Source organism: Anas platyrhynchos, chromosome 2, assembly GCF_047663525.1.
Source record: "Anas platyrhynchos isolate ZD024472 breed Pekin duck chromosome 2, IASCAAS_PekinDuck_T2T, whole genome shotgun sequence".
Lineage (NCBI taxonomy): Eukaryota > Metazoa > Chordata > Aves > Anseriformes > Anatidae > Anas > Anas platyrhynchos.
In genome coordinates this window covers 78,950,419-78,967,002 of record NC_092588.1, presented here as the reverse complement: position 1 = coordinate 78,967,002, position 16,584 = coordinate 78,950,419, and the positions used below count along the sequence as shown (strand labels likewise).

Genomic DNA, 16,584 nt, shown 5'->3' with positions numbered 1-16,584 from the left:
TTTATTATTATTCACGCTGCTAATTAGGAAAAAATGAGAACTCCACAGTTTGAGCTTAAATGGGTTCACTAACATAAACTATCAATCTTCTGTTTTTCATTATCAGAAATCCACCTCTTTCCCTTTCCTTTTCCCCCCACCCAACAGAGGAGCAAAAGAGACAGTTCTCAAGGGTGTGGTTATCATGAGATAATTGCAACCCTGAGGGATTTGAGACACTGGGGTGCATTTCATACCTTGTAGCTGTCCAAGGATGAGATTTTCACACGAAGGCTCCACCCCACTGTATTTTATTTTTTACTGCATAAATCAGTCTATGTGCTTAGGGATCATTTATCATTTCCCTAATACTCACCAGGGTACAAACAGTACTGTTCTAGTTTCATTCAACCCCTTATTTCTCCCTCCTTCTCCTGTTCAAAAAAAAAAAAAAAAAAAAAGTTGGCAAGATTCTAAAATTATATAAAGGCGGTTCTGTATTTAATGCAGAAATCGTACATTACCCTAAAAACCCTTCACCCCTGAGTACTCTTTGTACTTCTGAGAACATGATATACGGCTGAATAGTGCACTTAGCAACCATGACTTCATTTAAATCCTTCAGTTTCTGAGAAAGGGATTACTGCCTAGAACCTAACCAGTATTAAAAATACATATTTTCAGATGCAACTGTAGTTAACATCAGCTTAAATTTGTGTGTGGAGAAAGCACTCTTGCAACATGAGAGGTGTTAAAATCTATAGGAGTGGAAAGTGAAACACTTGCTGAGGTTTTGTTCTCATGCCAGAACTTTTTAATCTTTTACCAATTACAGAATTCTTCATCAACATCGAATATTTACATTTCTCAGCCTTCCCAGCACAACTTCTTTAGTGTATACTAGTCATGCAGGACCGAAAATTAACATTTCCAAACTCCCAAATGACACTTTTGCAATTTCCTCTGCTTCTCTGGCTAACAGACAGCACCGGTATGTTTCTCCCCTTGTTCTTTGCAGTTCCTGACAGAGCTTCTTGCATCCCAGGTGAGGATGCTCAGAGCCCCAAGGCAGCTTGGGGTCAGCACGCTGGAAATTAGCTAAAACTATTACTGCAGCCGTGAGTTGTAATGTTCTTAGCTTATGTCAGGGCTGTGTGGAACCGTGGGTCTCAACTTGCGTTATTTTTTCATCCAGCCGTACTTCACAGCTATTCAGCGCGTCTCCCTCATGGACAATCACCTCTCATAATGACCTGTGCAGCACGACTATTTCAGTGCTGCCTACAACTTGTAAAGATTCCCCCCCCCCCTTTTTGGATGCACGTTTGCTGGCAAGTTAGTATTATGACCCCCTTCATTTGTGCTTGGGCTTAATACGGTGTAACAAACCTTGTGGGCTGAACTAGACTGGTTTTTGTTCCTGACTGACAGGCTCCAGAAGCACAATTTCTTTAGCTCCAACTGAATTCTGGTGAACACAGCTTGGAAGGACATGCAAAACTGAGGACGCCGCGATATGGAGGCTTGCAGGCATTCAGAGGAAACATGTTTGGAAAGGAAGACAGGTTGAAAAACTCCTGAGATAGATTTGCGTGTTTCCTTCCACATTTATCTCCCTGTGAGATAAGTGCACCCTGTTGGCATGTGATTACGATCCTGCCACTTCTTGACTGAGAGATCCGTGAGTCATTCGGAAAAGAAAAGCGTGATTGAAAAGTGCTAATTGAAATAAAATATTTGCATACAATAGAGACATGGCAACTGCCTGAGCTGTACATTTTTTTTAAATTAAATGCAACCGTACACAGTTTTATAGACTTCACCTGATTTGTGAAATTTGATGTTCCCACTGATGGTGTCCAATGGCTCATTCACTGCATTTTGGCAACTCAGTCTTGTTGTCCACATTGCCTTTCCAACATATGCCTCATCCTGAGGCTGCAAAATTCACTTAGAAAAAGCTCCACCAGTTTTTAATGTCAGGCAAATTTTTCTCAAAGTGTGTATTTACTGGCACATTGGATACCATGCTCTCATATAGAAGGAATACTGCTTTGTATGTGTTCATTTGGTCTTGTTTCAGTTCTAGCACTGTAAGGGACAAAAAAAAAATCTCAATGCGCTCTCAGGGCACACTCAGGCGGATGAAGGTAGTGTAGTATTTGTTGACATGGGCAAGAGGGTGAAACTCCCAAACTTGTTTTAAGAAATTAGTTGACTACCATGTCCCTATTTCCTGAATGGTTTACTCCTATGTTCAAGTGAAGAGCAGCTGCTATTGCTATTCCTTTTCTTGGTGGCTCCAAAAAGGTGAAAAACAAGGCTGATGTTAGTGTTGTGGCTTAGAATACACAAATCAATTCCAATGTTCTTCTTTGGTTTATTAACACTATTCCTCGTGAGTGTCAAAGTTGCTTAAAAAAATTGTCTTAAAATCAATGTTTCCACATTATTTTCTAAGAATTGTAACGAACAGGCTTTAGTAGTCAATACTAAACACAAAAAATTAAAGACGAAGGTGATGCCAGCAGAAAATCTGTCAGATTATGATTTGTTTCCTGAGAGAAGCATCCTGCTTGTTCAGGAAAGGGAAGAATAATTGTAAAAGTTTAACCAGTGGTTCTCATCCCTTTAAGCTCTCTGCCCCTTAGCCTTCTCCCCACAACCCCCACATACCTGTCAAGATGCATGTTTTTTTCTGACTCATCCCACGAGTTTCTAGCTAGCCACCCACATCCTTTTGAAGCAGATGGGTTGATTAAGTAGAACTTTTTATGAAGGGATCGACTTTGAATTTGATTGAGAGGGCTCACTTTCACATAGAAAACAACAGTCTTCTACCTGAAAGGATGCGACTGAAGAAGTAAGGCTTACGGTGTTTAAGTGTAAACACGTTAAAATCTGAGTGCTTGCAGTGGTGACAAAAGTGTGGTCCTCTCCTGTAGCTTCCTAAACAGGATGAAGAATTAATCACAGTCCACTTTGAGGTATGTAATTACTGCTATCCACACCTTGCCTGAAAAGGAAAGTTAAAATTAGGTGTTACTACACTGTTACTAAACAGCGAGTTTACTGAAAGCTGTTTCTACAGGTTTATTACATCATTCTCAACAAAACCATCATCAGCTACCTGTATTCATGGATGCTATTAATACTCTGGTTTTAAAATTAATCATATGTAGTGCCTGTACATGCATTACAGGTGAGGGTGTCAGTGCTTATGTACTAGAGTTCACTGGTTTTAGCATTTCAAGGTGAGGTGTCTTTCTTCTGGTTCACTGGTTGTACTTCAAATTTAAAAGACTTCGGTCTTTTTTTTTTTCATAGCAAGTATAAATATCAGCCTGTTGTACTTATTTTTAAAATGTTTTTAAATGTCAGCTGTTTTCAAGAACAAATAAAGGAAAAGGAATGCTGTTGGTTTTACGAAAAAAAAAAAATATTGATTTTGAACCGTTGTCCTTTTCTGAGTAAAATTTGGAGTAAGATTTTGGAGTAACATTTGGCAGAAGATGACCTTATGCATTGGAAGAAAAGACAATGACTTGCCCTGTTCCAAAAAGAAAGCAAACAAAAAGAAAACTTATTTTTTCGACCTGCTGTTGCACATTTATGCACTCTTCATTGTTTCTGCTGTACTGGAACTGTACTGGAGCAGAAACTGCAGATGGCAACTGTGAGAGCCTGCCTTTTGCCAGTACACACAGGTCCATCCAAATTTGCCCCATGCAATTAGCCATCACAGTTTAAATCCTCGTGCGCACAGTAAAAATGAATAAAAGTCTCAAATTAATTGCACAGAAGTCTGTGGTACGCTGATAATGTTCTAGCTAAAGAGGAGTTGGTTTCGTTTTTGGTTGCTTTATGGCAAAACAAAGTAGACCTAGGTCCACAGAGGTGTAACATGAAGACTAAGTGATTGGCACCAGTGAGTGGACTAGGAGTAAGTTTGAAGTAATGGCACTCATCTTTTTTTTAGGTGTGTTTTTATAGTTCTTTTTCTCCAAGGGTGGTATCTTTGTGAAGAACTTGAGTACTTTAAGAAAAAACTGAGTGCATGAGCAGAGGCACGTTGTGTGCCTGCTGAGGTGTAGTACTCGGTGTCTCTGCCGCCCTCATGCAAGCATTGGACTCTCAACCTTCCCAGGTATTTCAGGGCAGAGGATGTTCCTTAGATAGCTCTGCCCAAGACGAAAAGTTACCATTTTTTTCTCTGCATGCACGCATGCACTTGCCTGTTTCCTCAAGATTTCATGTTCTCATTTGTCTCCCTGAAGTCCTACCTGTTTGGAAAGCTCACCCACAAGCGAAGCACCACCAGGCAACAAGCTGCAACGTGTGGTCAGAACAGAGGTATCTGTCTGCTCCTAGACTGTGACGAATTAAGTGATTTGATTTTTAGAATAGCTGACAGAAAAAGAGAGCTAAGATAAGTTGCTTTTATCTTGCACTTGCTGTGGTTTAAGAGCGTTCCCCAGGCAGTGTTACCTCAGTTCCACTTGTGTTTGGAAGGAACCAAGCATCATTTTGTAAAAACGTTTTCAATTTTCTAGCAGGTTTTAAGTTTGTACTTACTTGAATTTGAAAAATTTGAAGAACAATTTTGCAAATATTTGTTCAGTACATTTTATTTCCATGTTAAATACCCTCACAAGAAAGAAAGGTCCTAATCTCCATCCAAATCATATATGAAATATGATTTTAAGTTTATTTTGTCATGGAGGGAGAAACATTTTTGATACTTTGGGTGTACCTGAGAAACGATTGTTCGAACTGTTTTTAAGCTTTCTAAAATGATGTTACTTGGAATGAGGAATTGCAGACTAGGAAGTAATTTTCTTAGTGATAGATACTAAATGCTGAAAAGGTAGATTTTTTTCTTTGGTTGAAAGGCAAAAATTCCGGTAGTGTCCATAAACCTGTGAGATTTTACCTGATGCATCAGTAGGAGTTAAAAGAGTTTCAGGCAATGAAATTTGCAAATTATTTGGAGAAATTCTAGCTTCTAGGCAATACAGGAGTTTTATCAACATTAATGAGGGTCCACTGTATTAACTCACGTTTTGCAGTCCTGTAGGATAGGAAGAAAAAGAGATGTGAGATTGTTGTCAACAAGGCTGTACCATATTAGATAACTGCTTTAATTCAATATCTCTCTTGCCACCCACTGAAAGTCTATCAAAATCATACAGGAGATAGATTTTGAAAGTTTGTTTTTTTTATCACCACTTTGCACAACATCTAAGTATTTTGAAAAGATTAAGGAAGCGAGGATGGAAGTTTTTTAACAAAAAATCAGAAGTAAAATAAATGTATTTTAATAATAGTATAACCTACTTGTCACGTTAGAATTTTAAAATAACCCGTATACTTTAAATTCATTTCTTTATATGTGAAAGGGAATAAAAAATGGTGATATTTCTTCCAAAATGACTGCGTTCCCTGCACACATTTTATTCATAGCTCTCAATTCCCTTGGTACATATAAAGCAAAATGAATTGGATATCTTTTTACATCTCCCTTTGAATGTTCTCTAGTAACTCTGCAAGTTGCCCCTTTTTGTCTTTCTACTAAATAGCATTTAAAGCTTCTGGCACAGCTGGACTTCAGTATGTAAGAAAGCTTTTAGGGTATTATAATGTCACTAGCCATTGAAGTTGCAAAATTTCAAACATCCAAACCCATCCTGACTTTGCTGCATGCTCCTTGTGCTTAAAAACTTGGGTAAACATGTATATTGTTAAAAGTATCCCTGAAAAAAAAACGGTGCTGAAAAGAAGGAAAGAATCGACGCTTCTTTTTAAAAGCTTCTTTTCTAATCTCTGTAATTTGAAACTAAAGACTTTGAACAGTGGGTTGGAGATTGTTCTGCAAGATAAATTCCTTGCATCACATAACCCTGACAACTCCCCAGTTCCATCAAATTAATAACAAATGGATGAGAAGATAAGCAAAACTAATGGCGAGGTTACATTTTTGTGACAAAGGTTTATGGCCATGCTGAATCTCATGTTCTGCAATATCCCTCCTCCTTCTCCTCCTCCACGTTGGTGTTGGATTTTTTTTTTTTTTATGATTATCAGATCTGAGCATTCCTGTATCTGAAGCTCTTCTGAGGAAAAGATGAATAGCAAGTTGGACTGTGTGACTTCTAAAAGTTTCTGTGAACAGCTCTCTGCAGCCCTCAGTAGAAATGGCTGGTTTTGTACAAGACCAGGCCTCGTCCTTGCACATTGTGCATCCGGTTTTACTCATTTGGTGCTACATATCCGAACATAGAAACACGCTGATGTAATGCAATCTCCCTGTTTTGTTAAAATTGTGGAATAATTTATATAGGAGCAGCTTCTGAATGCCATGCGGAACAACTTTCCATAAAGCAGACCAAGCTTTTACAGCATGTGGTTTAGTGGTTTAGGGCCATGTCTGGCTGAGTTTTGAGCATCTCCAAGGGTGGAGATGCCACAACCTCTCTGGACATCCAGTTTCAATGTTAGACTACTCAAACTGTGAATGTTTTTTTTTCCAAATATCTAATTTTTTATTATTTTTTTAAATGTTACAACTCCTGTACGTTGTGTTTTGACCTCTCTCTGGGCAAATCTCTTTTAATCCAGGCTGTTAAATTTTCTTAACGCAGTAAATTAGCCTATCAAAGAGTAGAAGGATAAACAATTTACAAATTATATCTATTCAGAGAGCTGTTCCAAAACACATCCATAGTCAGTGGCCAAAACAACTGTATGGTCTGTAGCAGACTTTGTTTTACTATAATAGACCTCAGAGGGAATGGATATTTCTAGTTAAGGACTGTAGGACTGAAACCTAAAAAATAATAGGTAACTGGTGGTTCTTCAGTGGTCAGGCAGCTATCGGTAGGCTGCTTGAAATGCAAAGGTGAACGTGGTGACCTCGTGAGCTGGATTTACAACTGCACCTGCAGATTGCCAGGGAACTCTGAGGAACCACTTATTATAGAAGCTGAATAATGAATCCAGCTATCAACTCGTATACTGGTTCAATAAATAAAATTTTAACTACTTAGGGAGTGTTTCTCCTTGCTTTTTTTCTGCTTTGGGTTGAATATTTTCTTTCTTTCCCCAAGAAAAAGTAGTAGTTTTTCAGAAGGAAAAATGAAACGTGTTGTACTAATGCCAGGATATTTCTCTTTAGAGATCATTTCAGAGAGTTTGCATCAAAATGTGAAATTAATCAGGAGGGAAGTTCTAAGGAGAACTTTCCCAATTCAAACCATCAGAAGCTGCCATATGGGCATGCATTGTGGAGCGTGCTAGGGGCCTCTTGCTAAAATCCTTGAGTATTTCAGTTGCACAGGGAAAGCTGCTGCCCCTTTGGGAAAAGTGTGCTAAAGGGTGTTTCAACTGCAAGGTAGCTGGGGGCTGCAGGCAGTCTGATTGCATTTCATGGGGGCAATAGCAGTATGGCTCAGCTGCATGGAACTTTTTAGTGCTTATGGAGCTGGAATGGGATAGCTGCTTTTGGGTTCTACAGTGCCTGACCCTTCGGGACATAATGAAAGATGATACATGCTTTTGCTGCTGTTATCCTGATTTTTTTATCAGACTTAGAAGCACACTGTTGCTGTGAGGTTTCTGCTTCCTCTCACCCTTTTCTCCCCACGCTCTTCCGTATCAGTTGATCTCCATATCCCTGGAGAAATGAATGGTGGGGAGCCATGGATGACCTGGACTCCTCGTCTGTGCCTTTTTGTGGGTGCAAAAGCATGTGTGTATTTGGTGCAATGAACAAGTTTACTTTTTTCATGTGATTAAAACCACTTTGGGGTTACGTGATGAAGACTGAACTGGTTCCTGAGGGCAGGGTCTGTTGCAGTTTGACCGCTTATCGAACATGAAGACTGTGGTTTAAGGGCGCTAAGCAGTGAATAGCTTAGTTTTGCACCTTGGTTTTGGTCTTCTCATTTAGGAGTGAAAGTGAAATGCTATCCCACTGATGTAAAAACCAAACCTCTAGCCACTTCAAGAAGTCTTTCTGGTCATGCAGCCTGCAGCCCAGGGTATGATGTAGCTGCAGTAGAAATGAACCAATGCACTGGGAATGGCAGAGAAGCTGGTCTTCTATCGGTACCACTGGTTATTCCTTTACCTCACCAGTAACTTGAAAATCAGAGTTTGCCAGATCTAAAGTTTCATTAAAACAAACACACACACAAAGTATGAGAATACCCGTTTTCCTGGAGGATATGAACTGTTTAAGAAATACTGGTAACTCTTTCTTTCTTCACTCATTTGCTGCAACAATCTTGTGAGTATCTTGGGCTAGCGTGAATTTTAGGAAGAAACGTTGAGTTCTGCATGCATTTGTGAAACTTATTCCTTGCTAATTCTTTGCTTATAATTGTTGATCTAATTTTATGCAGATCACTTTATTATTTCTGTTTTATTAATAAGAGAATGGGGAAGGAGACAGGAAAGAAGATATATCTACAAAAAAACATTCATTTTATCAAAGTTTTCAGTCATTTTTCAGTCCATGTCTATTTTGCTAAGACGTTGAATAGGGCTTTAATATATCAAGAATGTAACCTAACATTAAGTAAAACAGAGCTATTGAATTGGCCATTTTTCTGTAGAACAAAAATATGCCAAAATATCCCAAACTACTATATATATGTATGTGTGTGTGTGTGTGTGTCTTTCAACTACTACTTTTATTGAGTGAGAGGGCAATGAGTTAAGCACTCATTCATTCTGAGTTAAAGGGTTGGAGGCAGGAGGAGTTGTCATGTTCTCCTAGAAGCTTACCTGATGTTCTTGTAGGTGTATAGACTGATCCCCATCCTCATTGACACCCTCCACTTCTCCCCAAATACTTTAGATTTCCTAAAATCGCTAGGACTTTTTCTGTGGTTTTAGGACTTTACAGGAATGCTTGGCCCATACTCTGTGTTAGATTTAGCAACTGGAATGTTATGCTTTAAATGCCTGTTCCTAGGGGTTGAGCAGTTTGTTTACTGAGATGATATAAGTGATCCCAGTGGTTTTTATTGGCAGTGGAAGGCACACTGAATATTCAGAGCAAACAGAATTGATTTTAAAGAATACAAAAAGTAACTGCTATGAAACCTGTAGGGCCTGAGCGGTTTCTGAGCGGTTTTTCTTCTTTGTGATTTGCTTTTCAGGTGTAAACCTTTCTCTGTGTTTAAAGATATCTGATATACATCTTCTACTCTGATAAATCTAAAGAAAACTACTGTAAGTTTTTCCAGGAGAGCAAAGATGCTTCATCTAGTGTTATATTTGGGTTAGCCACCTTTGCTTTTACAGTGGAAGAATAACAATTTACATTTATATTATCCTATTTCCTCCTGGGGCTTCTCATAAGCTTCCCTCTTATAACACAGGCCTTCTAGAAATCCCATATTCTCAAACTGAGAAGGCAGTAAGGAGATGAAATTTCAAATTGTTATTTATCTGCCTTAGGTAGAACATTAGAGCATATTCTGCTAGTGCACACTATTTTTATTTTTTTTTAGAAAGCAAATAGGTAGTGTGATTGTAGCCCATCATTTAGTTTGTTTTAAATGACAAAAGGAAATGAAGTATCTCAAAGCTGAACGTATGTGCATGCTAAATTTATTTTCGTAATATCACCATTGTTAACAATGCATTGGTCAGAAGCAAGTACTCTAAAGTCTGCAGGCTTGCATATATATAGTACTCATACACATGATAGGAATGTGTTCTTGTGGAGGGTAAGCCCCATATGTTTTCATTTAGATAGTTTTCAGTAAGCTTTTAAATCTTGTTAAAGACCTTGCTAAGCTTCGTTTTGAATGATCAGTTGGGAAACATCATATTTAAAACATTGCTCTATTGAATTCAAATCTTGTGTAGAGATCGAATCTGGCAATTATAAAGAAAGACATGGAGAGAAAAAGGAGTTCACATTCAAAATATATTCAGAACTCATTGTCCTTCTCGAAGCTGTGTGATTGAAGAAACACAATATGGTATTCAGTGTATTCATATTGTGTCCTGTGATTCCAGAAGCATTGTAACTAATGAGTCCATCCTTTTCTTGAAGATTTTATCATCATATGGGTAAGCCTTGCTGTAGAAATTTATACTTGCCTAAGAATGTATTTAAATCGTACAGCAATTAGGGATTAGTCTCTCAGTAAAACCCATACAAACTGAAGATACTCAGTGTATAAAACTCCTGATTAATTTTTAATATTCTGAGCCAATTCTTCAGGGTTTTCAGAACCTGAAAACCTTTAATGAAGCACTTTTAACCAAAAATTTTAGTATCTCCATTCTGTTCTGTTCACTTCTAATGATAGTGCTATCACTGTTTATTGAATGGAATAACTGTTTAGTGAATGGAATAAGGAGAGGCACGTCATAAGTGTATATATTCACAGCACCTCCCCAGATCAGCTATGACAGCTCCAAAAGCACTGTGTCCTCATTGCACATGGGAAGGCACTTCCACGTTCACTCCGATGTTCCAAGAAGACAATTTCTATTTTGTTGGTATGCCACTGTCCCTTTGTCACAAAGTCTGTCCAAAGAGGGCAAATGAGTATTGGGTACATGCTTTTCTTTTTGAGAAGACTTTCAGTTTGGAAGCTTCTTACAGGCAAAGAAGCTTCATTTCCCTATTCCAGTCATTACAGAAACTCATGGAGTTGTCCTCAAAGTTGCTAGGTACACTGCTTTCTGTATGCAGTTGACAGTAACTATTAATTTGGGATTTCTGAGGCTAGGATGGAGCATCTCTCTTAAGGAGGTAAGTTGAAAAACTGTGTATATATGGTTTTTGCAAAGCATGATCAAGAGCATCTCTTTTAGGTTTTCTGCTGATTTGCCACTGTCTCCAGTGGTGTACACAGAGATGAGCTTCCTAATTCAGACATTTAAGATAGTTGTCACAAGTTAGGCTGTGTGAAAGCTCTACTCTGTTAGTATTACCTAAACTCTTTTCTCCACTGGACAAATCTTTAACCTTTCGGAAAGTAAGGCTTGAATTTTAACCTTTATGCACCTGCCCTTACAAACTGTCATTTCCATGAAGATTTTACTCTTAGATAAGTCTCACTGAACTAAGTGCACAAGCAAAGAATCCGATTCTGCAGTTGGTTTCTGTAAGACAACCCCTGTCCTTTTGTATCTTGTACACTTTTGCACATTTCTCTTAATGAGGTCCCTGCGTATTTTATTTTATAACTTCAATCTTCCTGCTGGTCTTGCACAAAATAACATGTTCAGAAAGAGAAATAATGGGGTAATGGATAACTTAACACTTTTTCATGATCTGCCCTGCTTCATTTGTAACTATTTAGTTGACCTGGTGTTTTATAAAACTTTTACATTCTTAACTTTGGATTAGAATCAAATTAAAACCCAGCGTGAAGTTACACCGCACAAAATGTCTTAACAGTCCCGTGTTTTTGGAGCTGGAGCTTTTAGTGGATAAAACCATTTTTCATTTTCTTGAATGCCATTCTAGTCTAACCTGCACTCCAAAATGAAATGAGTTTAGCGGTCTGAGTCCTGTCCCTGGTGAACAATAGCCCACATTACAAAAACACCAAACCCGCACAAAGCTGTCGGTTTCTGCTCGGGAACACTCAGACCCAGCCAGTGTGAAGGCAGAATTACCTCACACCCTAGGGAGTGATTTTTCTAGGTGAAGATTGAGGTCATTCTTAAGGCAATAGGGAAAAGCGGATCTTGTGAAACTGGTCTCTGCAGCAGCCAGCGAGGGCAACCCCTGGTACTGCTACTACAGGCTCTTTGTTCGCCTTGCTGACGAGGCTTTATAATGTGGGATTGCTCATTTAAGACCACCTGAGATGTGCATGTACCATTTGCTGATGTAGTAGAATATGCAAACAAAGCTTGCATTTTGAGGAGATGTTTTTAGCAGGTTATTTTTTGGGAAAGAATATGTTAATATAGGTAAATTCCTGGTTCTCCTACAATTGTTGTTTTGCCTTTTCTTAGAGGGCTGGGATGCCACTGTAAATATTTGAAGGTAAATATGCTAATTCCTGTTCATTAGTGCATAAGTGATTGTATGACCCATTCATTAAGATGTTTTCAGAAGAGTTACTCAAACAGTGAAGCTGAGAGGCCTTAAGTGACTCTTATCTTTATGGCAGGCGAATTAAAACTAAACAAAACAAAAATGCTCAGCACTTCTTTAGTAGATCAGTGCATAGTTTTAGCTGTGTCATACTAGGTTAACATAGAAAGTATCAAGTTTCATTTTTTTTCTTTTGGTTAAAAAAAGAGAGTTAAATTTGTTTTCATACCAATAGCTATTTCAGATCAAAGCTATGTGAGAACATTTTTATTTTGGATAACAGTAATACAATTTAGATTATTTCATACTTGTATTAAAATAACCATAAGTGCAAATGAAAAATAATTTAATTATTTTGATTTCATCTGCTGTGTAAATAAGCCTCAAACCCCCAGTGATTACTGAGCAGAGAAAGCAGCTTAAGAGGAGAAGTGAATACTGGGCTATCTGTCTGAATCTTCAGAGAGCCTGAAAAAATACCTGGCAAGTGTAAAGTTTCCCATTGATTTCTCTGTGATAGCTCAGCTTGTTGGGTGAGGGGCTTTTACCTTCTTCTCCATCCATAGCTGCCCTGTCACTGAACGCTGAAGAAGAGGGCATGGTAGGTTTGTACTCTGCTTTTGGTAGTGTCTCGCTAACCTCTGGACTGGATCATATAACGAGGCTGTAACATTGCTATTGCTGTAGAGCTTGTTTCAGGAAAGTCAATCATTCATCAGCCAGAGAGGTACACGTAAAGTAATTCTTCCTTTAGATGGGGCCATGGAGAAGATCACTCTAAATGTCCATTCCCTTTTGTGGTGTTTTGTTGTTTTTTTTTTTGATGGTGGTGTAAACAAGGTTTTTTTTTCATAAATGTTCATGCTATCTTACATACTTTTGGCCAATTTTAACCAATTTCAAGTATGTCAAAAATATTAAGCCCAAGTGAATATTGTGCAAATTGGCAGCTGTGGAAATGACAGAGCACCTGATAATGCTCCCACTGTAGGGGAGGCTTACCCCTTACTTCACATGGGAAAATGATCCTGAGAGAGAGATCAGGGAACACCAGTCTTTTGATTCTGCTATTTATGGAGCTACTTGTTTATTCTTAGAAATCCTTTGAGGGTACTTCTGTAAACTGAGCATCTACTCTGTACAAAAGTGTCTAGATGGTTTGTGACAAGTGATGTATTGCTTTGTTTGGTTGTACATGATCACTGCATGTTCTGGTTCTCCTAGTATAATTGGTGTTTTTTTCTTTCTCTCCCCCAAGATTTCATTTGACCTAGCAGAATATACTGCTGACGTTGATGGAGTTGGCACTTTACGGCTCCTGGATGCTATTAAGACCTGTGGCCTTATCAACTCTGTGAAGTTCTACCAAGCCTCCACTAGTGAACTTTTTGGAAAAGTGCAAGAAATCCCGCAGAAGGAGACCACCCCTTTTTACCCAAGATCGCCTTATGGTAAGAGCTCGCTGATGCGTGTGTCAGTAGTGTCTGTCTGTCTGCTCTCCCTTCTCATGTCTCAGGGCTGAAGTCATTTGGGTGTGAGATTAGAATGACGATAGAGCTAAAGTGACTAGACATGTTGAGAGGCATACCTTTATGAATTACTATATAAAAAGTATTTGCTGCCATTGCCCGGGGGTTGGAAATTACCATCTCACTTCACAAGACTCTGTTCATTCAGATCAGAAGTTGAGAGCTCTTGTACAGAGAAGGGGGAAGGGTGGCTCTTCCCTCACAAAGGACTGTAAGATACCACTGAAGTGATAAGGTTTCATGTTTTTTGTTGCCTAAATGAAAAACTCCCAAGAGCTCGTTTCTTCCGTCATGAACTTGCATTAAATTTGAAACACTTATTAAAGCAATGCGCATGGAAGACTTTGGTGATAAAGTTTCAAATCAATTTGAGTGTTAAGGCACCAGATTTTCACTTTTATTTCTCCGAAGTCACTTCTTTTATTAGCAGAGGTCACCACAGTGGTGTATTTCACACGCTCTGGCTGTGTTAATTATATTGTAAAAGAAAAAGTGCTATGCTTGAATGTGCATAAGAAAACAAGTGAGAGAGCGCCCTAACACTTCCTGGCTGGTTCTGGAGCTGTGCAGAAAAGGAGTATTTTACCCTTCAGCTGCTCTTTATTGGGCTGGATATTCTTTCCATATGAAATGTGACACATCTAGGGAATTAATCAAATTCTAGCGCACTCTGTTGCTGAAACATGGCCTTCACCCTGCATGGAAGAGAAATGTGTATATGTGCCTGTGTCTGTATGTATGTGTGCACAAGTGGAGCAGATGTATGTAACGTCTCCAATTATTTTTGTAGGGGCAGCAAAACTGTATGCCTACTGGATTGTGGTGAACTTCCGAGAGGCCTACAATCTCTTTGCTGTGAATGGCATCCTCTTCAATCATGAAAGTCCCAGGAGAGGTTAGAAAATCCATGTAAAACTGTTCCTGTATTTGTGTGCATCTGACAGGAAAAATGAAACAATGCATCCACAGGTTTCATTTAAACTTGCCAAAATGCTGTGCTTGACGGTGTTTGGCTTGAGGTAGCCAGCAGACTGTGTTTAATGTAGTGCTCGTGGCAGTCTCAGAGTCTGCAGTATAACAGTTTTCACCTTCAAGTACCATATTCCATTTTGTAGCCCTCTGGCTCTGAAGGGAGGCTGGGGTATCTGATTTTGTGTATCAGTGCTCTCCAGAGCATTAAGGTGGGCAACTGCATAACAGATGCAATTTCAAGTGTGACTTGTACTCAAGATTTTTATTTGTATATAAACACCAAATTAAGGAGCATAAATAGCTGACCCTCTAAATTCATTAGAATAATGAGTACAGCCCAGTATATTTTGGAAACTTGTGGATTATTACCCTTACCTTCTGAAAAGATGGCTTTCAACACATGGCTTTAAAATACCTTTCTTTTAAATCCTTAATAGCAACACATTTTAAACTCCCCTTTATCATCCTTTTTCCTCTTTATGAACAATTAATACTGGTACTTAGTTTGTGAAAAAGTCCACAGTTGATTAAAAGTCCCTTATACAATGACAGCTTTCCTCTGCCCTTAAAATACCGTGACTTAAAAAACACTCTAAAATTAAACTTTAAATTAACACACACAACTGGATTTTCAGTGCAGAAGCCTTTTATTGTGGTCTGTTTTTAACTGAAAAATAAATTCAAACTTTACAGGAATGCAATTATGTAAATTACAGCCTGGCACAAAATATAATAATTTTACTCATACTTACAAATATAAAATAGACCATAATTGCAACTGTTTGGAAAAAAAAATGGAAAAAAGAGTCAATGTCAATAGGATTTAAATAGAGATTTGAGTCTTTGGGAGTCACAGCTGTAAAACCTTATAGTACACTGGGTAGGCAGCATTTACAGTAAGTGATGCATCAAATCTTCGTTGGCAAAAATTGGTGCAGCACTTCTCACTGGAGCAGATGTCAGTATGAGTTTAAAATTAAAAGAGAATCATATCTGCTAAATTGTTGCATTGAGAAACCCTAATACTTTGTTTTCTTTTAAACAGTTCACTGCAGTATATTCGTGGTGCACCATGTAAACTAATGTCCGAATTGCTGAGTTATAATGATGCAATAAAAACCACCTGAACAACATAAAAAGGGGGGGGGGAAATGCAATGGCAAATACTAATCTGGCATGATTTCTTGTCATATTAAAGAGCTATAGGATGAGATGGAAATTACAGGAGCATATATGATTTGTGCCATTTTGAAGGAGAAAAACTTCAGTGTTCATCGCTGTTTTGATCCTTTTGACATTTGTTCCAGCTTTGATACTGCTGCAGTGGAGTTTCCAATCCAAAATTTCATTTCAACACATTTAATATCCCTGTGGAAAACCTGAGTCTGTGCTTTGAAGTCTCAGGCTGTACTTTTAGTTGTTTGTATGTGCTAGGGGAAGTTTTAAGCTCCATCTGCCATCTTGCCTTAGAAATAGTTTCAGCTAATACCATTAGCCTTAGCAGGAGCACAAGCAGTGAAAGCAACTTGTAGTTACAGCCTGCTGCCATTTGCTTAACGTTTTTATGTGAGAACGTCTGAAAATTATAAAGAGAAGAAACTGGAAGCAAAGTAGTTTTGAGGTTGTTTCTTAACAGCTATTCAGTGAGTCTGAGTTGAAAAGACAACTGTAAATTGTCTTCTTTGTCTTCTCTTCATAAAATGTTCAATTTTTTCATGTGCTGGGGCAGCACATGAGCCTAGTAAAAATGAGAACTGTCTAATAAAGAACTGTTTCCTTGAGACTGGAATGTAGCAATATACATAATCAGCAAGTCGATGAATTTTATTTTTCCTCAATATCACATCTCAGTTAGTCTGCAACATAATTGATATGAACACTGAATGCACAAAACTTACCTGAAAGCAAACCATTTCATCAATTCACAGTTTAATTATATTGGTTCCATCTTTAACTTAACGAGTTAAGTGAAAGAGATTGGGAGCAGGTGGGGAGATGTGAAAGATGATCATTTTTTTTCCAGAAATA

The 16,584-nt window shown here is 38.3% G+C and overlaps 1 protein-coding gene across 1 annotated transcript in view; it reads left to right on the top strand.

The window, feature by feature from the left end:
- Nucleotides 1-16,584, top strand: part of GMDS (GDP-mannose 4,6-dehydratase) — a 404,838-nt gene that overhangs the window by 138,249 nt on the left and 250,005 nt on the right. The window contains exons 5-6 of the mRNA XM_027451691.3: nucleotides 13,314-13,506; nucleotides 14,375-14,479. Coding sequence (XP_027307492.1) covers nucleotides 13,314-13,506; nucleotides 14,375-14,479 — 298 coding nt within the window. The remainder of the gene's footprint in view (nucleotides 1-13,313; nucleotides 13,507-14,374; nucleotides 14,480-16,584) is intronic.